Source organism: Heloderma suspectum, chromosome 1 (assembly GCF_057233095.1).
Source record: "Heloderma suspectum isolate Gila_16-S chromosome 1, 16-S_ref, whole genome shotgun sequence".
NCBI lineage: Eukaryota > Metazoa > Chordata > Lepidosauria > Squamata > Helodermatidae > Heloderma > Heloderma suspectum.
The window spans coordinates 7,709,099-7,735,423 of NC_139458.1; the positions used below are offsets into that span (position 1 = coordinate 7,709,099).

The 26,325-nt window shown below is 48.9% G+C and overlaps 1 protein-coding gene across 2 annotated transcripts in view; it reads left to right on the forward strand.

Moving 5' to 3' along the window:
* The window catches only part of NID2 (nidogen 2), a 69,265-nt gene that overhangs the window by 27,219 nt on the left and 15,721 nt on the right, over positions 1 to 26,325 (forward strand). Inside the window, exons 5-13 of one of the 2 annotated variants that reach the window (XM_084834882.1) lie at positions 2,010 to 2,159; positions 3,043 to 3,288; positions 4,977 to 5,177; positions 5,937 to 6,167; positions 9,930 to 10,073; positions 11,722 to 11,850; positions 14,541 to 14,684; positions 17,375 to 17,494; positions 21,960 to 22,187. In XM_084834882.1, coding sequence (XP_084691008.1) covers positions 2,010 to 2,159; positions 3,043 to 3,288; positions 4,977 to 5,177; positions 5,937 to 6,167; positions 9,930 to 10,073; positions 11,722 to 11,850; positions 14,541 to 14,684; positions 17,375 to 17,494; positions 21,960 to 22,187 — 1,593 coding nt within the window. The remainder of the gene's footprint in view (positions 1 to 2,009; positions 2,160 to 3,042; positions 3,289 to 4,976; positions 5,178 to 5,936; positions 6,168 to 9,929; positions 10,074 to 11,721; positions 11,851 to 14,540; positions 14,685 to 17,374; positions 17,495 to 21,959; positions 22,188 to 26,325) is intronic. The other variant, XM_084834871.1, reaches the window with a different exon arrangement.

The following is a 26,325-nucleotide window of genomic DNA, read 5'->3' on the forward strand; positions in this document are numbered from 1 at the left end:
GACTGCAACTCCCATCATTCCCAATGGCTGGGCCACCTGGAATGACGGGAATACCAGCCCGGCACATCTGGAGGGCCCCAAGTTGGAGAAGGATGTGGGCAACTTGTGGCCCTCCAGATGTTTTGGCTTACAAGTCCCATCAGCCCTAGCCAGCATAGCCTCTGGTGAGGGATGATGGGAGTTGTGGCTCTCCAGATGTCTTGGCCTACAGTTGCCCACTCCTGCCATATGCCATTGCATCCATGTGTTGCTGTTTTCTCACTGGTTTGGGGTCTAGGATTTCCTTTTTAATAACAACACGCTTCAGAGCTCTGAATGCTTTCCTCTGAAAAGGAAAAAAAGAGGTACATCTGTACCAAGAAGAGCTGGATTTTGTGTCTTGGAGAAGCTGCACCATTTGGGGGGCTGTCCTGGGGATCCCTACGGAAAGCACTCCGAGTTTCCCAAAGATGGCGCTGAATGTGAACTGAACCTATGGGAATCGTCGCCATTTCCAATCCTTTGGGCAAATGTGACCTGGATGTGAACACATCATATTTTTGCTTTGCTTTTGGATGCAAATGACAGCCATGTGCCCAACTGCAGTAAGTTACCTCTTAAGAACATAAGAAGAGCCCCGCTGGTCCCGTGTGTGGGGGAGCTACTTTAGGAAAAGGAATCCCCTGAAGGTGGCGGTGGTGGTGGGGCTCCCACTCGAACCTCTGATGACTTCTGGTGTCTTAGTGGGAATGCAGACTCCAGAGAGGACCTCATGTGGGATGCACGGGAGATACCAATAATAAAATGGTGATAATAATAACTCAACAAATTATAATTCCTTTATTTAATCTCCTGGTATGAACCTACTGTATACTACAGTCATCATCTGAGGCCCTCCTCCAAGGGAGGCTCAGAGGATGGCAACAAGGGAGTGGGCCTTTTCAGTGATGGCCCCTGTATTTATGGAACACTTTCCCCAGTGAGGCCCACCTGGTGCTGACATTGTGGTCTTTTCAGCGCCAGGTTAAGACTTTACTCCTGAATATATGACAATGTATGATAAGGTTTTAATAGACCCTGGGATTTATAACGGATTGTTTAGAATTGTTGTATTTTTGTATGTAACTAGTTTTATATTGTTGCTATATTGCATCTTCAGGGCTTTAATCTCTGTAAACCACCCAGAGAGCTTTGGCTATTGGGTGGTATAGAAATGGAATGAATGAATGAATGAATGAATGAATGAATGAATGAAATATTTTTATCTCGCTCTTCACCCAGAAAGGCACCTGGAGCAGCTCACATGCAATTAATAAAACAAGGCGGTCCCTGCTTGCAAGGTTACAGTCTAGAAAATCATGACATGGAAGGAAAAAGGGATGGGAAGGGGAGAGGAAAAAATGAAGCCATCTTTCGGCAGGGCTGCTGGAACGGCCCGGCTTTGCATTCTCATCTCCCTCTGTACAGCCTGCTAGGGATGACCACTGCACTTTCTAAAATTTTAAAAGGAAACGGTAACACCGGACTCCCTATGAATGGCCGAGAGGCTTTAGCTCAGCAGTGCAAAGTTTCGTGCAGAAGATGCTAGATCCAGACCCCTGGAAGCTCCGATTCAAGGAATCCCAAGTAGCAGGTGATTGGAGAGACCAGACTGGTCAGGGATAGTGGGCTTTGCAGGGCAAAACATCTGGGGAGCACCAGCTAGCCTACCCCGGGCTAGATGGGCCAGTGGTCTGACTGCCCGAGGCAGCTTCACGTGTCCTGCGAAAGCCAGGTGAGATGCGCAACCCAAACCGGACAGACTGCCAGTCAAGCATCGGGTTCTGCAACAGAGGCTACGGTGAAGCCGTGGAGCAGTCTTCCCCACGCTGGGGCCCTCCAGACGTTTTGGACTTCAACTCCCATCAGCCCCAGCCAGCATGGCCAGTGGCCAGGGATGCTGGGAGATACAATCCAGAACATCTGGAGGGCCCCAGGCTGGGCCAGGCAAGCCATCCCCTCCGATCGAACGGCTGCTTCTTCTCATTCAGGCTTCACGTACAGCACAGCCAGTGTGGACACTTGCGAGCAGCACCACGCCCAGTGCTCCCCGCACGCCTTCTGCACAGATTACAGCACCGGGTTCTGCTGCCACTGCCAGAGCAAGTTCTACGGGAACGGCAGGCATTGCTTACCGGAAGGTACGTTGCAAGGTTCGCTCAGCTGAGTCACGGAAGCACCTGGGTCAGTGGTGTAGCTCCAGGAGGGGCGTATGTTTGTGTTTTTGGGGTGGTGGGGCTGGCCCCGGCCTGAGTGATTCCCTCATGACCCAAGAGTCCTGTGTGGAAGGGTGGGTTCAAACATTCCCATATCCCCTTAGAGCGGGGCTGGGGAAGCTTGGGCATGTAGGCCATATCCAGCTCTCCTGGGGTTCCAGTGTGGCCCTCTGGGGTTCCCCGCCTCTTCCCCTGGCCCCGCCCCTTTCCCCAGCCCCACCCCTTTCCCCAGCCCCGCCCCTTTCCCCAGCCATTGATCATTGGGTAATTTCCCAGCTTTTGTGCATTTCCCCCCACTCTCGAAGGTTGAAACGCCCCTCCTGAGGCTGAGTTACTGGCAGGAAGAGTGTTAAGCTAAAACATCCTGGCTCTTTGGCCCTGCCCCTTTTGCCTCTGGCCCCGCCCCCCACAGCAATGCAGCCCCGGGACCTTCTCCGGAAAGGAATTTGGCCCTCAGGTGGAGGGGGATCCCCCAGCTTCTGCCCGGGAGACAGGGAGCACCGAACCGACTGAAGTGATCCTCAGCCGTGGGCGGTGACTTGATTTAAGAAGCAGTGTGTCCCCAGACTGGAGCACTTTCCCTCCACCTGATATGCAGCAGGACCCTGGCCAGTTCAGATGCGCGGTAGGCTTTTCGCCTCGTGAGGGATTTTCGCTGGTTTGGTCTTCTTGAAGTTCTCCTGAGCTGTGCTGCAAACCCTGGTCCTCCCGTGCCCTCCCAAGGACCCCCTGTCCCCTGCGATCTCCGCTGCCGGGTGTTGTCGGGAGGGCCCGGCCCTCCGTTGCAAGGTTTCCCTTGTCTCCGCAGGGGCAGCTCATCGTCTCAATGGCAAAGTGAGTGGGAGCCTGCTGGTGGGGCAGACGCCCGTGCGCTTCGGCCCAGTCGACCTCCATGCCTACGTCGTGGGCAACGATGGGCGGGCCTACACGGCCATCAGCCACATCCCCCAGCCGGCCGCCAGGTCGCTGATGCCGTTGGCGCCCATTGGGGGCTTCTTCGGTTGGCTCTTTGCCCTGGAGAAACCGGGCTACGAAAACGGCTTCAGTATCACTGGTGAGTGGAACGCGTTTGTACAGGGTTCCTTGCTCCTTTCCCTTCAGTGCATTGTGGGGAAGGGGAGAAGTGGTGCGAGGCTCTGAGGACCCCTCCTTTCGGCCCCTGCTGAGCCTCTAGAGCTTCTTTCTGGCTCTGGAGAATTTGCCGTGCGTTGCCCGTGCGCGCGCGCGTTCATGCCTCTTCAGGACTAGCCGCTGTGTGTGTGTGTGTGTGTGTGTGTAAATGGAAGCAGGAAGGCTCAAGATGCTGGATTCAGGATGGTGAATGTTGCGACTTTTCTCTGCATTGCACAAAATCGCAGTGGCTTGGATCCGGACTGTGTTAGTCCCGGTCAAATCAATGGGGCTTAAGTTAGTCATAACTAACTTTTCCCATTGATTAAGATGGGACTAAAACATGTCTAAGGGTGTGATCCTATGCATGTTTAGACAGGAAAAAAAAGTCCTGCAACTCCCAGCATTCCCCAGCCAGCAATAGCTGGCTGGGGAATGCTGGGAGTTGCAGGACTTTTTTTTCTGTCTAAACATGCATAGGATTGTGCCTTGACTTAGTCTAGATCCAACACATTTCACAAACGGCCCTGCAAAAGGAATATCTAGTAGCGTTTTCTCCTACGGATGATGCCCAGGAGAGATAATGCAAAACTTCTCATGTCTCGAGTTCCTAAAGCAAATTCCGGTGTCATGCAGACTTTGGCTCTGGGGGCTAAAACATGCTTGTTGTCCCAAGGGAGTGTGGCTCCAGGAATCCACAGAGCTGCTGATCACAGAATCCTCGAGTTGGAAGGGGCCACTGAGGCCATCGAGTCCAACCCCCTACCCAGTGCAGGAATCCCGTTTCAAGCATCCCTGCCAGATGACAGTCCAGTCCCTGCTGCAATACCTCCAGCAAAGAGAGCCCACCGCCTCCCTGGGCAGCTGGTTCCATTGTCTGGCCAGTCTGACTGTTAGGAGGTTTTTCCTGATGTTCAACTGAAATCCACCTTCCTGTAACTTAAGCCCGTTGTTTTGTGTCCTACAATCTTGGATGATAGAGAACAGGTTGCGGCCCTCTTCTGTGTGACCACCCTTTAGGCACTTGAAGAACACCGTCATATCCCCCCTCAGTCTGCTCTCCTCAAGGCTAAACACACCCAGCTCCTTCCATCTGGCCTGGACTCGATGGCCTTGTAGGCCCCTTCCAACCCTACTATTCTATGATTCTACTATTCTATGATCTTTCCTTGTAGGATAGAAAGGACTTAGTTTCGAGTCATTTTTGCTCATCTCTGAGCTCGTTCCAATTTATCTGCATCCTTCTGAAAGTGTGGTGTCCAGAACTGGACACGGTGTTTGAGGGGAAAGAAAGGATAGTAAATTTGAACTTACATGCAGGATTTGCTAGAGTGGGCGGTGAGCAGGTGTCAAGCAGAGCAGTGAGCGGGCAGCAGTGAGGTGTTGGGGGTGCTCTTGTGGACCCTGTGGCCTGCCTGGCACCCCCTGAGTGAGCCTTCAGGTGCAGTGGAAGATGCTGGCCCGTCACCAGTGCTCAAGTAAGGCTCGCTTGCCCATCCAGTCAGCTCCTCTGTGTGGATTGGGTGCCATCTTGTCCTTTGCCTCAGGCAGCAAAATGACTTGGGATGGCCCTGCTCTTCAGTGCCATAATAATGTTTTTTCCTCCCCTCCCTCCCTCCTTCTTCCAAATAGGTGCTAAATTCACTCACAATGTGGAAGTCACTTTCTATCCAGGAGAGGAAAGAGTTTTTGTCAGGCAAACAGCTGATGGGCTGGATGCAGAAAATTACCTCAGCATTAGGACAGAAATCCAAGGACAGGTGCCCGATATTCCTGAGAATTTTACTGTCCGCATTGCACCTTACAAAGAGATTTACCACTACTCAGATTCAGGTATGGCTGAGCTTCTCCTGTCTTACTTCCCTGAGCCTTGTATGCGATCATTTGTCCAGTGGAAGCTGTGCTGTTTTTGCAGTGCTGCCCCCACCCCCACAGCCACACTTGGCATATGATCTCTTAGCCATGAATAGGAATCTGTGGATTTCACACACCAAACATCCCAAAATTTCTCAACAGGAAAACCCACACTTTTGCAACCAAAATATATTTTTAGGTAAAGGTCCCATAGCCATCAAATTGATTAGTCAGTTCAAATGAGTAGGTAAACATCATCGCTTTTAAGCTAAGCAGTTGGAATATTGGTGAACATTCCATCACACCACAGCAAATCAGCCATGGAGGAAGCAAGCTAAGATTTTTGCCTTTTCCCTTAAGGTGGGTAGCAATGTGTCATTGTCTAAAACAACTAAATACAAAAAATGAAAGTCCTGAAAAAGAAAGAGGAATGTAACATTTAATTGTAAGTCCTTTGGGTCAAACAGTATCATCAGTGTCCACATTATGTATTTCTTTTATGGTGACACACATATTGTTAGGTGATAGCAAAAACCGATGCATATCTTTAGATAATACAGTGATTTTCTAACACCTGCCTCCCTCAACCTGGTGCCCTCCAGAGGTGTTGGACTACAACTCCCAACACCCCCAGCCAGCTGGGGATGTTGGGAGTTGTAGTTCAACACTTCTGGAGGGCACCAGGTTGGGGGAGGGTGCTCTACCACTATCCTTACCCTGTTTCGCTCTCTTCCACAGTGGTGACATCCACATCTTATCGGGAGTATTCCCTTACTTTTGGAAGCAGCAACCAAACCTTCTCCTACCGGCTGCGCCAGAATATCACCTACCAGGAGTGCCCGCATGGCCGCCACCGCAGGCTGGCCCCTGCCGCTCAGCAGCTGACAGTGGACAGGATCTTTGCACTGTACAACGAGGAGGAGAGGGTGCTTCGCTACGCCGTCACCAACCAGATTGGGCCCTTGGGAGGTGAGTCCTGACCAGGGAGGGCCCTCGATCCTCGCCAGATTTGTGTTCCAAGCTCAGTCCTGTGTGTTTTGACTCTCCGGGGGGGGGGGTGCCCCTCATCCACAGGTGTCTGTCACTGCTGCCTTCTTGAGAACCGCTGGCTGCCCGCTTCTAAGATGGCAGGACTGGGGAAACAACGGCCTGCCACGATTTTGGGCGGAGAGACAGTAAGGTTGCCCCATGCCTCCTGGATGTTTTTGGACTCCAGCTTCCTTCATCCCTGACGATTAGCCATGCTGGTTGGGGTTGATGGGAGTTGGAGGCCCAACAACATCTGGAGCAGGGGTGGGGAACCTCAGTCATGGGGCCTCATCCAGCCCTCCTGGGGTCCCAGTGTGGCACTTTGGGGTTCCCCAATGGCCATGCCCCTTCCCCCCAGCCACCAATCACTGGATGGTGTCCCAGCTTTTGTGCAGTTTCTTCCTCCTTTTAAAAGGTTGGAATGCCTCTCGGAAGGCTTTGGCACTAGCAGGAAGAGCTTTCAGCTAACATCTGCTGGTATTTTCTGTATTTTGGGCTCCGCCCCTTCTGCCTTTGGCCACACCCACCACTGGAATGTGGCCCCTGAGAGCTTCTCTGAAATGGAATCCTGCCTTCAAGGTGAACACAGCGCAGGCTGGCGGCTCCGATGTCAGTGGGGCGGTGAATCTGCTCCGGGTTTCAGTCAGAACCAGTCAGATCTCTAAAGGAGCTCTCCGAGGTGCGGAAGCTTCCCCACCCTTGTTCTGGAGGCTCCGCCCCCCTGGCTCTACATAAAGAGCCATGTAATGGAGTCTGCTTAGGTAGGGCCCGTGTACGCACTGCATTTTTGCCAACACAAAATGTCTGCCTGATATGCTGAAAAACCACAGCTATTCTGGAATGCTCAGCTGACACGCGCAAGGAATAATTCCAAGTGCTGTAAACCTACATTCTTGTCTCCGTTATCTGTACGACAACCCTGCTGTGTGTTGAGGGCTGATGTGCTTCTCTACCTGTCTCCCAGTTGTCTAATCGTGGCAGTGTAATCATGGATGAGCTCTTGGTACTACTCTCTGCCTGCTTGCTTAGTAGTACAAGAGAGAGTACATAGGTCCATGATCTGGCTCTGTATACGGCCGCTCCATACGTTTGTCTCTGTAAGCTCTTTGGGGCAGGGACCCATCTTTTTAGTTATGACACACTCATAAGCACCACGTCCATGTCCGGCAGTAATAAATATTAAATAATGGTAATATTTAGTTATGGAGCGACACGTTTCTGCAATGTTATATAGAGTCTCTAATGACACGCTTTTGCTAGTTCCTGGAAAGGAATTCAAGCATTCTGTGCTTGGGACCTGAAGGCCTAGAAACTTGCTTTTTACAGTTTAAAATAAAGGAAAATAAAGCAGAGATAAAGCAGAGATGCTCAGGATGTTGAGTCCTACAACCCTACCTCTTTCTGTACCAGTTTCTGCACTTCTGTAATGCAACTGGAAATAAAGCTTCCCCAGTAGTTTGTGACATTTTGGTTGGTCCTAATAAAGGTATTGTTCTACTGTAGATTTTGGCTGTTTTTCCTATGGACCAATATGGCTATGCTATTTTTATAAATGTCCAATGATATCATGCCTCGGGGCTGATTTATATGATCTGCAAGTTCACATGGAACATTTAAAGCTTTCCTATATGTAGAAGCTAGTGAAAAGGCTAGGCTAGAACCTTCTTGATACATTAATTTTCTACATGCAGGGAACACTCACATATAGAGGGAGCACTCTAATATGCAGCTTTCTCCCTGCATTCTGAAGTGGCACAGTCACTCCAGGAAGGACTCTACCATGTCATTTTGCTGGAAACCTAGCTCAGCTCTGCAAGGAAGAGCCCGAGAGGTGACTCACTTCTCCCACCGGGAGAAGTAACCCTGCATTCTAGGAAAGAGGAAACAAAACGGGCGCTGTGAAGGCCGGCGCTTGCTCCAGGATGGTGCTGACGTGCAGCGTCTCACGCTTGCAGCATCCTCCAAGCCACATTTTTTCTGGCCTCCAGTTTGAGTAAACATTGCGGGGGTGATCTTTCGATGGGGAGAAATGATAAATCTGGCTTTTGTGGGCTCTTCGTTGCTGACTTTTTCACCCCTGGGTCTGCAAAACATAACCTGTGTAAAAAATTACTCTGCGGTGGAGCTATTAAGGGAGGTTAATGAGACTCCCTCTTCCTCCTGTTAGTGATAAAGTCATTTCAGTGTGCGTGGGGGCAGAGCTAGAAGGCCTCGCCTGAAGAGCTGGGGTGGTCTGCTTATGCCTTCGCTAACAACAGAAGATGCCATTTGCAGTCCCCGCTCCTCCAAAGTGCGCCAACAAGTTCCAGATCCCGGGGTTACGAATCCAAGTAGTTTATAACCCGCTGTAATGAATAGCCAAAGAAGGACACATCTGTTTGCACAACTGCAGGACCTGGGGGAATTATACGGAGAGCCGTCAATCAGCTTGGCCACTCTGAAAGGGATGAGAACCATGTGCAGTGTCTATGGGGGAAGGTTTCGTCATTGATTACTGCATTTATAGCATCGAATTCAGCCTCCTCCTCAGCCTCATGACTCATTTGGTGGCTTCCCAGCTCTTGTGTGGCAATTTCCATCATTCTAAAAGGGTGCCCTGCCTCTCGTGAGGCGGAGTGACTGGCGGTCAGAGCTTTCAGCTACGATCGGCTGGTATTTTTTGTATATTGGGCCCCGCCCATTCTGCCTTTGGCCCTGCCCCCTTTGCTTTCAGCCCCACCTACCGCTGGAATGCAGCCCCCAAGACCCTCCCTGAAACTGGGAAGAAGTTCTCCACCCCTGCACTATGGGCAGTGCAGAGTCTGGTCTCGCGTGCATGAGATGCCGTATGCTCATTGAAATTCTGCCCGCAGGCTTTTCACAAAACCCCATTCCCCCTCGGGAGTTAAAACGTTCTGCGACTGCACTTGGACACCATCTATAGTTCTGGTCACAATTTAAAGGTAGGGATCAGAGTCTGAGATCTCTGAGATCAGAGTCTGAGCAGCAACAAACAGTTCGAATTCTCTTTTCTGTGTCCTGGCCCAACGGTCCAGCTGAGTCGCTGGTGGAGTGGCGCCAGGGCTCATGGGGATGCAGCACTGGTCTTTCCCTGTTAGCAGGGGCGCTGGCGTCCTCTGCCAGCCCGTGCAGAATTCCCTCTTCCCTTTGGGCTTACCTGCAGTCCTCAAAGCAGCTGGGGGTGGGTGGGAATGGATTTTCCCAGCAAAGATATAGTGTTCCCTGTTACAGTGTAAAGTATTTTGGGGTCGGCTTGGTCTTGAATGAGCAATGAGGACCCCTTGGATTTACAAAAGCCGCGCTCCTGGTGGAGATAAAAACTGCTAGAACTGGTTTGTTGATATGGATCAACGCAGCAACCTGAATTTCTGGACTCCCTGGGGGCATGGCTACGGGGATGGTCAGAATGAGTGCTTGCACTTCAAAATTGGCCACTACACCACTGGGCCCAGCTCTCATTAATAGGGTAAACCTGTGTCCAGGCTGTAGGACCCTGGACTGCAGGCATGGGCTCCCATCCGTATCCAAACAGGCACCCCTCCCCAAAAGACGGGAACACAAGCACATCAGAAGAGCCCTGGTGCTGGATCAGGCCGAGGGTCCACCAAGTCCAGCATTCTGTTCACACGGGGGCCGACCAGCTGTCCCCAGGGTCTCTCCGGGTCCACTCTTTTAACCCGATTGTTTTTCTTGCCTGTCTAGATACTTCTGGGTCGGCCACGCCGAACCCGTGCTATGACGGCACACACACGTGCGACACGACGGCACGCTGCCAACCAGGCGCTGGTCTGGATTACACCTGCGAGTGCACTGCTGGCTACTGGGGCGACGGCAAGGACTGTGTCGGTGAGTCGGAAAGGTGCCCAGCTCCTTTCTGTCTTGTCTCGAAGCGCAGTAGGGTTGTCCTGGCATCCTGCTCACCTGATGGCCAAATTCAGGGTTTGTTGGGGCTTGTCAGGGCTGGGTTAGGAAGCATCGGAAGCTGCCTTAGACTGAGTCAGGCCCTGGGTCCATCTAGCCCAGTACTGGTGACACTGACTGGCACTAATGGCTCTCTGAGGTTTCAGCCAGGGGTCTTTCCCAGCCCTATCCCGAAATCCTGGGGATCGAACCTGGAACCTTCTGTATGCTAAGCAGGTGCTCTACCACTGAACCATGGCCCTGCCCAAAGGTAGTACTGCGTCACAGAGACGGTGTAGGAAAGCTGAGTGTGGTGTGTGTGTGGGACTCATCCTGTCTCTGCTTTTATCATTATGGCACAGCAGTGGGCAACCATTTGCTAACAGTGGACTGAAGCTGCACACCTCAGTCTAGGCTTGCAAATATTCATTTGCATGGTCGCCTATGGTGAGCTAAGAATTGCTCGCAGATGACCAGGCAAGGAAGGCTGTGTACATTAGAAGATTATCGATCTTTCGTTCAGTTCATCAGAGTGCCCAAAATGACTAGTTATGTGTGGACTAAGGGGGCTTGTAAGAATGTATGTGGATTAGTAATGAATTTCAAGTTGACAGCCACGCTCAAGCAGATTTCCATATGTGACACTTACATCACCTTGGATGCTACCATGTGCTAGTCATCTTTGTATAACTGATCCTTATTCATGTGAAGGAAGGACTTTTGTTATACTAATGAGCATTCTGATCAATAAATATTTTACATATGTGTTAGAAAACAACTGAAGCCAGTGTCTCTTGAAGCGTGTGAAAACACTCCCAAGGTGGCTTGAAATGTATGTGGTTGCATGCCCAGTGCACCCTGCCACACATAGGCAGCAGTGCATAGCCTCTTCTGTGAAGGCTTAGTGAGGTTTCTCCTTGAGCTAAATTGACCCTCATCGTCTCTCACAGAAGCTGCGCTGATTGCTAATATTCTATGCTTTAAATGGTTAATCTGAATTCTGCACTGTCTCCCTCAGTAGTTAGAATATTTGTGAGTGTTCTGTGACATGATGGTACCTCAGCCAATAGCTAACTGGAGACTGCAGGAGACGGCCAGCTTCTTAGCCGTAAAATACACATGCACGCACACACACACACAATTGGGGATTGGATCGGCCTAGTTCAAATTGCTGTGGTTGAACTTCCCAGAGGTATGGTTGTGTCAAGAACAGTGTGATTTAAAGGGGTCCGGGGCAGGGAGTAAGAGGATGGAAAATGTTGCCCCCATAGCTCGTGTTATTCAAAGCCGAACTTGTGTGCTTTCAACACATTTAGGAAGCTGAGCCTTGGAACTTTGCTCCCCCTCAAAAACATCTGGAACCATTTGGCGCTGGATGTGTTTTTATAGCTGGAGGGGGGCTGAGCATCCTGGCCACATTGAGCCAGATGGGAGTGGGGCTGGGGAGTTGACGGTTGCAAAGCTGATAAGCGTAAAATGTGCCGGAACTCCCTGGAATATTAACGCAAATGCTTCTCCTCTTCCTCCTCCTTCCAGCCTGGCAACTGTCATGAGCATTTATTCGCCCATTAATCTTACCCCTGCTCCCCCCCAGATATCAATGAGTGTGCTGAAGGCCTCAGCAGATGCAGCCAGGAGTCGGTGTGTGTCAACACCCAGGGCAGCTACAGATGCGAGTGCCCCAGTGGATACCAGCTTGCAGCTGACCGGGCTACTTGTATAGGTAAGAGGCTAGTCCCTTTTGAGGAAGGCTCTCCCTGGAACGCATGTTGAAGGAACTTGGGTGAAATTTGCCAACGGCCATGTTGTAGAGGGCAACTGAGCAGTTAGAGAAGAGGAATACAGCCAAAGAGCCATGGCTGCTGGGCACTCTTGGCCAACAGAGCTGGACCTGCAGGGGGTAAACCTAGGAAGCTGCCTTCCACCAGGGCAGACTCTTTATTGATTTAGCCCAGATTAGTCTGCTCTGACTAGCAGTGGCTCTCTAGGATCTCTTCAATCTGGCAGCATGGATTCCTGAATTCTATCCCTTCACCATGTGCCCACTTCTGTGCTTCCTGGAGATAGCATGCCTCCATTCAAAAACTTTATGTGGTAATTGAAAGAGTCTCTGCACATAGAAAACTAGCATCCTAGGGAGACATGCTGGTTTTCTGCATGTAGGGAATGTGCAAAAGTGCAATTCCTCCTCCCCCAGATGTTTTAATGGTCCATTGCATTTTGAGGCACTTCTCTCAATGTCAGCTTCTCTGTGTCAAGAAAAGCTGGATTCTATAACTTTCATGCGTTATGCAAATTGAGCAGTTTATGCATAATTGATCTTATGTTTGAACATTCTGCTGTTTTAATCTATTTTGCATAATTCTGTTTGTTGTTAGTCATGGGGAGGGGTAGAGAAATATTCAGCGGAGTGTTTTTCAGGACACTGAAGCCCTGCCTCAAATCACTGCACATTTTATTCAGCTCTGCCCCCACCCCAGTTTTTCCATTTCAGCACATATTACCCACGCGCTTTCAAAGATATCATAAGGATTAACACCTTGCTGTTTCTTCCCTAATGAGAGCCAAGATTCTCAGGAAGCTGAATTCCTTGGGATTTCTGTGCCCTTGGAGAATCATGGCATATGCGTAGTCCTTGTTTCTTGGTCTCCATGTGAAGCTTAAGAAAAAGACAAAAAAAAAGAAAAAAGACTTGGGAATCACAGCCTTAGCAGGCGTAACAAATACTGCAGTCTCTGGCACTTCTCTTTTTCCCAGACTTCTGCTGATAGCAGTGGGAAATTTACTGGTTGCCTCAAAGTTACATCAAGGTTTGGCCTTGGGGCTTTTCTGGTATGTTATTAATTAACTCTCCAGTTGCATCCGCAGCCGGAGGAATTGCAGAGAAAAGCGGGGTGGGGGGTGGGGGGAAGAATATAGCCAGGCAGGGGAAAGGAGGAAACTTGGAGGCTGGTTAGCTGCTCAGTTTCTGAGATTTTATCAGGTATTGCCCTCATGTTTTTTGGCCTTAAGGACTAGAAACTTCGCTTTTAATGAAACAAAACAACTGCAGAATCCAAAACTGAGTGCCAGTTTTCTGTGCTTTTGTGGTACTGCAGAATGAATGCATCCTCGCGTGACAGTCCCAAGAAGGTTCTGCTGATGAATTCCTTCTTGGAAGCTTTCTCTTTCAATTAAAGTCCTGTCTAAATATAGTCCGGCCCTGTTGTCAGGGTGGGGTGTCCAGGAGATTGAAATATGCCTTCCCAGGACAGCTCTCCCCAACTTAGTGCCCTCCCGGTGTCTTGGACTACAACTCCTATCATCCCCCAGCCAGCATAGGACTTGTAGTCCAACACATCTGGAGGGGATCAGGTTGGGGAAGGCTGCTCTATGACACCATTTTCACTCTAGCTTTGGCCAAAGTTTCATGGGCACGATCCAGCCAAAGTTAGTTTTTGTGTGACTCACTCCAGTTGAAGCTGACGGAAGGTCCACTTGTCATGACAAAGTCCCATTCCATTGCTGTCAGTGTGATTCAGCACCAGCTACACTCAAGCTGCACATTACTCAGAAGTTCCAGCATCCTTTCCTTTTGGCTGTGGGGGCAGGCTGTGAATCCAAATAAAGGGATGATGGGCAGGGAGAAAGGCTACTTGGCCCTTTCCCTCCGGTCCTTTTACAGTGCAAAGCCATCGTAACCAAGCCGGATTTTCACCCATGGAGGGAAAGATCTAGGGAAGATACGTGCACTGTCCCCCGCAGGTTGAAAAAGCAGTTCACAGGAGGGTGATTCGAAGCCAGAAAATAACTGGAGGGCAAAGGGTTAAGCAATCTCCACCTGCATGCCCTTTTCCCACTCAGACCCAGCCTCCCCTCAGCCGCTGTGGGTTTCCTTTTCAATGCCAAGGAGAGAATGGCAGCATTCCTCTTGAAGTGTCACTGGAGTTTAATTGCTGCTGGATGTGCCATTGAGTTTAGGGCAGGGATGTTGAACCTCCGACCCGTGGGCCACATCTGGCCTACCTGCAGTCCCAGTCGGGCCCTCCAGGGTTCCCCAGATGGACATGCCCCCTTCTCCTTTCCCTCAGTTGCCAGTCGTTTGGTGGTTTCCCAGTTTTTCTGTGTTTTCCTCCCATTCTGAAAGGTTGAGACGCCCCTCCTAAGCCTTAGTTACAAGCAGTAAAAGCTTTCAGCCAAACTATGCTGGTATTTTTGGCCCCGCCCCTTTTGCCTTTGGCCCCGCCCACCACCGGAATGCGGCCCTCGAGAGCTTCTCCAAAATGGAATGCGGCCTTTGGGCTGCAAAAGGCTCCACACCCCTGGTTTAGGGTGGCAGGCTGGAAGGGTAGGCTCCCCAGCTCTTTCCCACGGGAGAAGATTAGCAACGTCATGTGGGAGCTGACCACCCCTCCCGCTCCTGACCCTTTTCAGCCACTGCTCCCCCTCCGGATCCCTGTGTGGACGGCACTCACACCTGCGCCTCAGCAGATCAGGCGCGCTGTGTGCACCACGGGGGCGGCACCTTCGAATGCGTCTGCCGTACTGGTTATGCTGGCAACGGGCACAACTGCACAGGTAAGGGCGAGAGGAGGTGGGCCTTGGACCCTTTCCTCGTCCATCTTGTCCTGGGATGGAGCGGCTCCCCATGAGGGAAGGTAGCAACAGCTGGGACTTGGAGAAAAGTAGGGTAAGGGGAGACATGACAGAGGGGTAGAGAAATGGGTGCATGGTGTGGAGAACGTGGACAGGGTTCTTTTTTCTCCCTCTCTCATAATACTAGAACCTGGTGGGGCCATCCCATGGAGCTGACTGGTGGGAGATTCTGGACAGACAAAAGGAAGAGCTTCTTCACGCAGCGCACAGTTAAACTATGGAATTCGCTACCACAGGATGTAGTGATGGCCACCAATTTGAAGGGCTTTAAAAGGGGACTAGGCAAATTCAAGGAGGAGAAAACTATAGGTGGCTACTAGTCCTGATGGCTGTTTGATACCTCCAGTCTCAGAGGCAGTATGCCTGTGTACACCAGTTGCTGGGGAACATGGGTGGGAGGGTGCTCTTGCACGCGTGTCCTCCTTGTGGTTTCCTGGTCGACAGCTGGTGAACAGAATGCTGGACTAGATGGACTCTTAGTCTGATCCAGCATGGCCCTTATGTTCTTATCCTGTTCCACAATGATGCCCAGGAAACATTGAAACCGGAGCAGAAACCACATGGCAGCAGCTTTTGAAATCTGAGTTACTTCCTTGAATGGTTAGAAAATACGTGGTTTCAAAAATCATTCCATTTAAAAATGTTCTTGGAAATTAGCGCATTCCCTTCCTTGGGAGGCAGCCCCGGTGCAAGCTCTCTCACTGCCTGAGGCAGGCAAGGACATGCCCCCTGTCCTGTGCTTCCTTTCCATTTGCCACTGCCACCTGCCCTCTATTTGCTTCATCACGTGAAGAGCTGCAAGGCTGGAAGAAGTGGCTGCAGAGCTCCAAGGGGAGCTTGCAAGACTCCCATGGCTGCTTCTTCGAGCTGTGCTGCTCTCCATGTGATGATGCAAACGGAGGGCAGGCAGTTGCTCTAGAGAGCCTCACCAGCCACTCTCTCACTGCAGCAGATGCCATGGCAGGGGAGTGGCTGGCAGGGCTCTCTAGAGCACCCACTGGAGGTGGCAGGGTGGTGGTGGGCCCTCGGGGGGGGGGAGGATGGGACACCTAACCCTGCTTCATGGAAGGGCTGGTCCTGATGGGAGGAAATTCCAAGGGAGCACCCAGATCACTCAACTGAAGGCAGAGCCCTAGTAGCCAGTAACCAGTTTTCAAAAACTGCCTCCTCTGTTATCTTTTTCCAATGGGAGCTGTTACAGCAAAAACTACGAAGAGCCTTGTAAAGACTTAAACATTTATTATAGCATAAGCTTTTGTGGACTAGGCATTTCTCTTTCGATGGTGGTGGAGTCTGTTGTCAAAACCTTTTTCTATAAATCTAGATGATACATGCTTTAAGCTAGGGGTGGGCAAAATGTGGCCCTTCAGATATTTTGGCCTACAACTCCCATCAGCCGTGAATATTCAATGGTGAGGGATCATGGGAGTTGTAGGCTAAAACACCTGGAGGGCCACAAGTTGCCCACCTCTGCTTTAAGCTCATATCTTGTTCATCTCCCTCCAGCCACACCAAGGACCTTGAAATAATTACCCAAAGACAGCTTTGACTTTGCAAATTTTTATTTAATTGACTAATCAGTTAAAAGCCCCATCAGTGAACACATTAAACCAGCCTTTCCCAAATCTGGTGTGCTCAAATGGTTTTGAACTTCCATTCCCTTCCATTCCCTTTTTGTAGTCCAAAACATCTGGAGGGCACCAGGTTGGCAGAAGGCTACATTTCAAAAGTAATAATTGTTTGATAGTCCAGCGTTTCTGCTTTCTCATTATTTGGAACACTGAGTCAGTTTCCTCCTAAAGTGCCCTCGGCCCAAGAGAGCATTTTCAAGCCCGAGGGAGGAATCTCCTGGCCATGGCAGAATGGGGCTTAGCACTTCTCAGCTCTGAAAATGTTAGGGGCTTAAGAAAGTTTTTCCCCTTAGCTTCTGATGCCAGTTACGAAGAAGCTGTCATCACTTTCCTAAAAAAAACAATCCTATGCTGTGGATTCATGGAAGGGGCGAGATCTGAACTGGGGACATCCTGATCTGGAGCTCTGGCTTTTAGCCAGGATACTACCCCAGTTCTAAGTTAGTTTATATAACATTTTATGAGCCTGAGCTATAATAACTCCCATTTTACGTCCCATTCCTAGGCTGAGAAGAAATAACTATTTTGATTCATTTTTGGAGTGGGGAGTGAAAGGGGGTGAACCCAATGGCAAGCTTAAAGCTGTCGGCAATGGCATTCGTAATGTCTTGACTAGTGGACACGGTATTTTCTTAAAGTTCTCAGAGTGGATGCAGGATACATTGCCCTCACTCTGATTTGACTTCAGGATGCATTGCCCTCACTCTGATTTGACTTCAGGATGATGCTCTGGCACGTAGTATCAGAGTGAGAGCCATGCTTTCTGCTTGCGCTTTGGGAGTTGCTGCCATCACAAGGGCATTGGAACAGGCAGCAAAGGAGTTAAATGAAGGAGGGGAGGTCCCCCCAGAGCCCCCAAATTTCGACCTGGAATTTTTACCAGATTTGGATGTCCTGCCTTGGGCCCCAAAATATCCTGGGCTGTTTCTGGGTAGGAACAAAACTCCTGGATGCTTTCAGCGTTTTCTTACTCCTTTGCAGATGTGGATGAATGTGCGGAAGGGAGATGCCACCGAGCTGCTGATTGCTACAATTCCCCAGGCTCCTTCTCCTGTCGCTGTCGGGCTGGCTATGAAGGAGACGGTTTCCATTGCTCTCCAGGTATGGGCTCAAGGGCTGGATCTTTCTCTCGATTGTGATCACATCCTGGTAAGGCAGAAATGGAATACAGTCACCTCCACTTCCCTTCTGATCTACAATGCAGCAGACATCTTTAGTTCACAATGTGCATTTTTCCAAGATGGGCTAAATAGTGTGTATGTTAAAACAGATAGGGTGAGAAGGCACATGAAATATCCATGTGGAAATGTTAGCTGCCAGCCATAGCCTGCTGGTAGTGCGCACTTACGCTTTGCATACAGGCCGCAGGTCCAGTCCCCAGCACAGGGATGTCGGAGAAATTCGCAACATAATTCAAATGAGTTTGGATTTCTACGAATCTGACTTGCGGATTTCACAGTGCACCACCTTTTTCTGAGTCATGCGAATTCTGCGGACTTCCAGACCAGTTTTTCAATTTGGGGAGGATTTGCATATTAGCGTAAGTGTGCATTACATGTGCTAACGTGCTAATCCGCATTAGTTGATGTGAACTTGCACAAGTGCAATGAAATTCTTAAATTACTTAAATTTCGGCTTAAATTGAAGAATGTAGGGAAAACCACTAAACCATTCAGGTATGACCTAAATCACATCCCTTATGAATATACAGTGGAGGTGATGAATAGATTTAAGGGATTAGACCTGATAGACAGAGTGCCTGAGGAACTATGGATGGAGGTCCACAACATTGTTCAGGAGGCAGCAACGAAATCCATCCCAAAGAAGAAGAAATGCAAGAAGGCAAAGTGGCTGTCTGATGAGGCTTTACAAGTAGCTGAGGAAAGCAGGGAAGCAAAAAGCAAGGGAGAAAGGGGAAGATATATCCAACTGAATGCAGAGTTCCAGAGAATAGCAAGGAGAGACAAGAAGGCCTTCTTAAATGAACAATGCAAAGAAATCGAGGAAAACAACAGAATGGGAAAGACTAGCGATCCCTTCAAGAAAATTGGAGATCTCAAGGGAACGTTTTGTGCAAAGATGGGCATGATAAAGGACAAAGAAGGCAGGGACCTAACAGAAGCAGATGAGATTAAGAAGAAGTGGAAAGAATACACAGAAGAACTATACAGGAAAGATCTGAATGTCCCTGATAGCCATGATTGTGCGGTCACTGAACTTGAGCCGGACTTCCTAGAGAGCGAAGTCAAGTGGGCCTTAGGAAGCATTAGTAACAACAAAGCTAGCGGAGATGACAGTATTCCAGCTGAGCTGTTTAAAATCCTAAAAGATGATGCTGTTAAAGTGCTGCACTCAATATGCCAACAAATTTGGAACACTCAACAGTGGCCACAAGACTGGAAAAGGTCAGTTTACATTCCAATTCCAAAGAAGGGCACTGCCAAAGAGTGTTCAAACTACCATACAATTGCGCTCATTTCACATGTCAGCAAGGCTATGCTCAAAATCCTACAAGCTAGGCTTCAGCAGTATGCAAACCGAGAACTACTGGAAGTGCAAACTGGGTTTCGAAGAGGCAGAGGAACTAGAGTTCAAATCGCCAACTTTCGCTGGATCACGGAGAAAGCAAGAGAATTCCAGAAAAACGTCTATTTCTGCTTCATTGACTACGCTAAAGCCTTTGATTGTGTGGATCACAACAAACTGTGGCAAATTCTGAAAGAGATGGGAGTACCAGACCACCTTACCTGTCTCCTGAGAAACTTGTACGAGGGTCAAGAAGCAACAGTAAGAACCGGACATGGAACAACCGATTGGTTCAAAATTGGGAAAGGAGTACGACAAGGCTGCATATTGTTGCCCTGTTTATTTAACTTTTATGCAGAGTACATCATGAGAAACGCTGGGTTGGATGAATCACAGATCAGAATTAAGATTGCCGGGAGAATTATCAACAACCTCAGATACGCAGACGATATCACCCTAATGGCAGAAAGCGAAGAGGATCTAAAGAGCCTCTTGTTGAGGGTGAAAGTGGAGAGCGCAAAAGTTGGTTTGAAACTCAACATTAAAAAAACGAAGATCATGGCATGTGGCCCCATCACGTCCTGGCATATAGAAGGGGAAGAAATGGAAGCAGTGACAGATTTTACTTTCTTGGGCTCCAAGATCACCACAGACGGTGACTGTAGCCATGACATTAAAAGACGCTTGCTCCTTGGGAGGAAAGCTATGGCCAACCTAGACAGCATAGTAAGAAGCAGAGACATCACCTTGCCGACAAAGGTCCGTATAACCAAAGCTATGGTTTTCCCAGTAGCAACGTATGGCTGTGAGAGCGGGACTATAAGGAAGGCTGAGCACCGAAGAATTGATGCTTTCGAACTGTGGTGCTGGAGAAGACTCTTACGAGTCCCCTGGACTGCAAGGAGATCAAATCAGTCAATCCTAAAGGAAATCAACCCTGACTGCTCATTGGAAGGACAGATACTGAAGCTGAAGCTCCAATATTTTGGCCACCTAATGCGAAGAGAAAACTCCCTGGAAAAGACCCTGATGCTGGGAAAGACTGAAGGCAAAAGGAGAAGGGGACAGCAGAGGATGAGATGGGTAGATAGCATCACCGATGCAATGAATATGGACTTGAGCACACTCTGGGAGAGAGCGCAGGACAGGAAGGCCTGGCGTGCTATGGTCCATGGGGTCACGAAGAGTTGGACACGACTGAACAACAATGAAATTCTAGTAAAAACATCTAATTCCATCAATGAGCAGCTGATGGAATGAAAGACACCTGATTATCCACGAAACACTGATGGAACAGACTTAACAAAATCCCTACATGCTGCCTACCCCAGCACCTATACTTAAAAATGATCTAAATTAGCACTGCTGGTAAAGAGCTATTGCCAGTCATCGTCGTAGGGAGTGCTTGCACCGCTCCCAAATTGTCCATCGTGACTCTGACTTCATTGGCCAAACACACGGAACGGCGGTAGCAGGCTTGTTTCTCGCAAAACGATTGGACAGAATAGTGCCTGAACATTTTGTCTCCTATCTCGGGTTCCACAAGGGCTAGCAAGCTGGGAATCTGGACTAGCCAGAGTGGCCCCCGAGGTAGTGGGTTGGGGGCTGCAGCCCCCTTAGCCCAAAGGTTAATCCGGTCATTCGCGTGCATGCATGTGTGCAATTTGCGGGAGAGAGGTGGCATGGATTTTAGCCAGAGAATAATACACTCCCTTTTAAAAATGTACATGTTGTAGCTTTTTGAGAGTGAGAGAGAGAGAGAGAGCAAGAGCCATAGCTGTATGCTACATATTTAATATAATGAAAAAGTTTCAATTGTTGAGTTGTCCTCATCCTGGCAACATATCAAACAAAAAAAAGACTGTGCCTCGTTATGCCAATGCCTAATTTAAAAAACACCATCTCATTTGTTTTCCAGTGTGTGTGATGGTCCTCCTTTTAACTTCGCCAGTTCAGCACAGTCCTGCACTCTCTCTTCCCGTCATGTCAGAGTGAGAATAGTTTGTTTCTTCCAAAGTTTAGCATAGCACCACATACTTTTGCAGCAGAAAAGAAGACACTTCTGGAGGTTTTCCCAAACCAGGGATAGATTTATTTTGGGGCCGGGGAGGTAGACACTAGTACAGCAGTTAGCAAAGGGGCTGAGTTATGAATCAGAAAGTTCCCAGTTAAAATCTCACCCCTGCCATGAGCTCACTAAACTGCTTTAGGCAAACCACTGTATCACAGCCTCAGGCCTCCCATCTGTGATATGGGAGGTAATAATATTGGCCTACCTTACAAGGTTGCTGTAAGGGCTAAAACTGAACAGTGCATTGTGAAATACTTACAGCTCTTGAAAGTGCTACGAAAACATTATTATTATTAATGTTATTAATATTATTTATCTTACACATTATGATATGAAATCTAATATCTATAACAGTCAATGAACAGCTGTTTTTCCATTGCTGCTGTTTTTGTGGTAGTTACTATTGTGTTGTTGTTACTATTGTGTTGTTGTTGTTATTATAGCTCCCACATTGTAGATATTATGAAACCTAATATCCATACGAGGCAATGAACAGCCTGCATTGTTGAACATTATTGTTGGTGATGTTGTTGTTGTTGTTGTTGTACGTTCATAATAGACAGTGAACAGCTTTCGTTGCTGTTGATGATGACTTAGCTTACGTGTTGGGGATATTCTGAAATCTACAGGATGGCTGCAGGCTTCACGCTTACTGCTGCAGCTGCTGGGCTCTGCAGGCAGCCCCCCTGCCCCCCCAGCAGGCACAGCACTGAGCCCACCTTTGCCTGCTCTGCTGGTCTCTTGACTGCGGCTGGACTCTGGGGGAGCCTCCGCTCCAGTGCTGGCCTCTGTGGAGCTCAGACTTCCTCAATGCGGTGCCCTCTAGATTTGTTGGACTGCAACTCCCGTCATTCCCAGGCAGCCCAGACAAAGGGCACATTGTCTAGGGATGATGGGAATTACAGTCCCTCACCTTAAAACTCCCACTGTGAGATCTTGAGCCCAACTGCCCCTCTCTGTTCCGGCCAGCAGGGACCGTGGCGAGTTTGACCCGCTGTGAACACGAGCGACGGCATTCAGGCCCGCTGGGCCTCCCCGGTGGTCCCCACATCCCCGAGTGCGACGACCAGGGGAACTACAGGCCACTGCAGTGCCATGGAAGCACAGGGTACTGCTGGTGCGTTGACGGGGAGGGCAAGGAAATTGCCAGGACCCGGGTGCCGCCGGGCACTCCCCTGCCACGCTGCGGGGCTCCAGGTGAGTGGCTCCCACCGTCCTGTTCTGCCTTGCTCTCAGCACTACTGGGGGAAGGCAAGGTTGGTGCTGTCCTCTGAGAGAATGTCAGTAGCAGCTCAGGGGCACTGAGGGTTGGCCCAGGACCAAGGGTGGGTTGCGTTGGCTTTCCGTGTGGCAGTCTTTCCCAGCCGGGTGCCCTCCAGATGTGTTGGACTGCAACTCCCATCATTCCCAGCCACTGCTGAGTGGGGTAGGAAGGGAAGATCACAGTTGCTCTGCCACCTTTGAATTTGCTTCTCAGCTGTGTCTGGGTTGAGCTGTCCACCCCTTCTTCCTGCCTGGCTTTGTATGTGTCTTGCTCTTTTTTTGCACTTTTGATGAATTTTTGCAACTCTAACTCTCGAAAGTGCCATGGAAACATTATTTATTTGTTTAGCTTACACGTTATGGTATTCCAAAACAAAACAAGTGACCAACGATGATGCATCAAGTTTACAAATTTATAGATTTTAAAATATATAATTCTAAACAGATATTTAAATGTGAAATGTTTCAGCAAAGAACTCCATCTTCAGTCACAAATAAGAGTATGTACTATGCCGCCTCTAAACTGAGCCCGAACCGATCATTCTGAAATGTAGTACTCATAATAGCCAATGAGCAGCCTTCATTGTTGCTGTTTTTGTTGTTGTTATTTTAGCTCACACGTTATTGATATTATGAAACCTGAAATCCATAAGGGGTGATTTTTGCCTCTTTTTTGGGCAATTTTTTGCAGTTCTCACTCTTGAAAGTGCTATGAAAACCTTCTTCTTATTATTATTATCCTTCCATGTTATGATATTATGAAATCTAATATTTATAATTGGCAGTGAACAGCCTTTGATGTTGTTGTTGCTGTTTTTGTAATTATTTTAGCTACCCCGTTATAGATATCATGATACGTAACATTCTTAATAGGGAGTGAACAGCTTTCATTGTTGCTGTTGATGATGATTTAGCTCAGGTGTTATGGATATTCTGAAATAAACATTTTCGGTGACAGCCTTCACATTTACAGTTGCAGCCGCTGAGCATTGCAGGTAGCCCCCCACCCCTGCCCCCCAACAGGCATGGCACACCTTGCCTTGGGCACTGAGCTCAGCTGGTCACCTTTGTCTGCACTGCTGGTCTCTCGACTGCTGCTGGACTCAGGGAGGAGCCTTCCTTCCAGTGCCAGCCTCTGTGTAGCTCAGACTTCCTCAATTCCATGCCCTCTAGATTTGTTGGACTGTAACTCCCATCATTCCCAGGCAGCCCTGCCAATGGACACACTGTCTAGGGATGCAGTCCCTCACCTTAAAACTCCCAATGTGAGATCTTGAGCCCAACTGCCCCTCTCTGTTCTGGCCAGCCGGGCCTCCCTGGTGGTCCCCACATCCCCGAGTGCGACGACCAGGGGAACTACAAGCCTGGGAAGCCACGGAAGCACTGGGTACTGCTGGTGTGTTGATGGAGAGGGCAGGGAAATTTCCAGGACCCGGGTGCCGCCGGGCACTCCCCTGCCACGCTGTGGGGCGCCAGGTGAGTGGCTCCTACTGTCCTGTTCTGTCTTGCTCTCAGCACTACTGGGGGAAGGCAAGGTTGGCACCATTCTCTGAGGGGACATCAGTAGCAGCTCAGGGATGCTGACGGTTGGCCCAGGACCAAGGGGGTTCATAGAATAGTAGGGTTGGAAGGGGCCTACAAGGCCATACAAGGGTTGAATTGGCTTCCTGTGTAGCAGCTTTTCCCAGCTGGGTGTCCTCCACATGTGTTGGACTGCAACTCCCGTCATCCCCAGCCAGTAGTCCCAACACCTTGAGAGTTGCAGTCCAACACCTTGGGAGGACCCCAGGTTGGGGCAGGCTGGTGTAGCTGCTAGGCTTTCTTTCTGGGCCTTCTTTTTGGCACAAGTTAACTTTTAGTGGGCCACTCTTCCCATGAGGACTCAGATGTCAGCTAAAAACTCCTGCTGTGATATCTTGAACCCAACTGCCCCTTTGTGTAACTGTACTCTAGATAACCCCAAAGTAGTGTCAATACAGTCATTTCTTCAACATGTAATGCTTCCTAATTTATTAGAAGAGGATAAAGAAATGTTGGAGAAACCAGTACAAGAAGAGGAAGTGAGAGAACTTATATTGAATACTAAGGTGGAGAAAGTACCCAGTTTAGATGGATTTCCTTATGAATTTTATAAAACATTTCTAGAGGCAGTCTTAAAACCATTAACAAAAGCAATGAATGCTATTTTAGACATAGGAAATATAGCAAATATCTGGAATGGGGCAAAGGTGGTGATTATTCTAAAAGCAGATAAAGATCTATGTACATTTACGAACCTCGAGTCGCCCTAGTTTATTGGTAAACTGTGATGATAAAATCTTTGCTATAGTTTTAGCAGGCAGGTTAGATTTGTTGTTGTTGTTCAGTCGTTCAGTCGTGTCTGGCTCTTCGTGACCCCATGGACCATAGCACGCCAGGCCTTCCTGTCCTCCGCTCTCTCCCGGAGTGTGCTCAAGTTCATATTCATTGCATCGGTGGTGCTATCTAGCCATCTCATCCTCTGCCGTCCCCTTCTCCTGTTGCCTTCAATCTTTCCCAGCATCAGGGTCTTTTCCAGGGACTTTTCTCTTCGCATTAGGTGGCCAAAATATTTGAGCTTCAGCTTCAGTATCTGTCCTTCCAATGAGCAGTCAGGGCTGATTTCCTTTAGAATTGACTGATTTGACCTCCTTGCAGTCTAGGGGACTCGTAAGAGTCTTCTCCAGCACCACAGTTCGAAAGCATCAATTCTTCGGTGCTCAGCCTTCCTTATTGTCCAGCTCTCACAGCCATACATTACTACTGGGAAAACCATAGCTTTGATTAGACGGACCTTTGTTGGCAAGGTGATGTCTCTGCTTCTTACTATGCTGTCTAGGTGTGCCATAGCTTTCCTCCCAAGGAGCAAGCGTCTTTTAATGTCATGGCTACAGTCACCGTCTGTGGTGATCTTGGAGCCCAAGAAAGTAAAATCTGTCACTGCTTCCATTTCTTCCCCTTCTATATGCCAGGAAGTGATGGGGCCAGATGCCATGATCTTCATTTTTTTAATGTTGAGTTTCAAACCAGCTTTTGCACTCTCCACTTTCACCCTCAACAAGAGGCTCTTGAGATCCTCTTCGCTTTCTGCCATTAGGGTGGTATCGTCTGCATATCGGAGGTTGTTGATAATTCTCCCGGCAATCTTAATTCCGACCTGTGATTCATCCAAGTGATGGGGGTTGGACTCGATGGCCTTGTAGGCCCCTTCCAACCCTACTATTCTATAAACCCGGCGTTTCTCATGATGTACTCTGCATATAAGTTAAATAAGCAGGGCGACAATATGCAGCCTTGTTGTACTCCTTTCCCAATTTTGAACCAATCGGTTGTTCCATGTTTGGTTCTTACTGTTGCTTCTTGGCCCTCGTATGGGTTTCTCAGGAGACAGGTAAGGTGGTCTGGTACTCCCATCTCTTTCAGAATTTGCCACAGTTTGTTGTGATCCACACAATCAAAGGCTTTAGCGTAGTCAATGAAGCAGAAATAGACGTTTTTCTGGAATTCTCTTGCTTTCTCTGTGATCCAGCGAAAGTTGGCGATTTGATCTCTAGTTCCACTGCCTCTTGGAAACCCAGTTTGTACTTCCAGTAGTTCTTGGTTCGCATACTGCTGAAGCCTAGCTTGTAGGATTTTGAGCGTAGCATTGCTGGCATGTGAAATGAGCGCAATTGTATGGTAGTTTGAACACTCTTTGGCATTGCCCTTCTTTGAATTGGAATGTAAACTGACCTTTTCCAGTCTTGTGGCCACTGTTGAGTGTTCCAAATTTGTTGGCATATTGAGTGCAGCACTTTAACAGCATCATCTTTTAGGATTTTAAATAGCTCAGCTGGAATACTGTCATCTCCGCTAGCTTTGTTGTTACTAATGCTTCCTAAAGCCCACTTGACTTCACTCTCCAGGATGTCCGGCTCAAGTTCAGTGACCACACTATCATGGCTACCAGGGACATTCAGATCTTTCCTGTATAGTTCTTCTGTGTATTCTGTCCACCTCTTCTTCATCTCATCTGCTTCTGTTAGGTCCCTGCCTTCTTTGTCCTTTATCATGC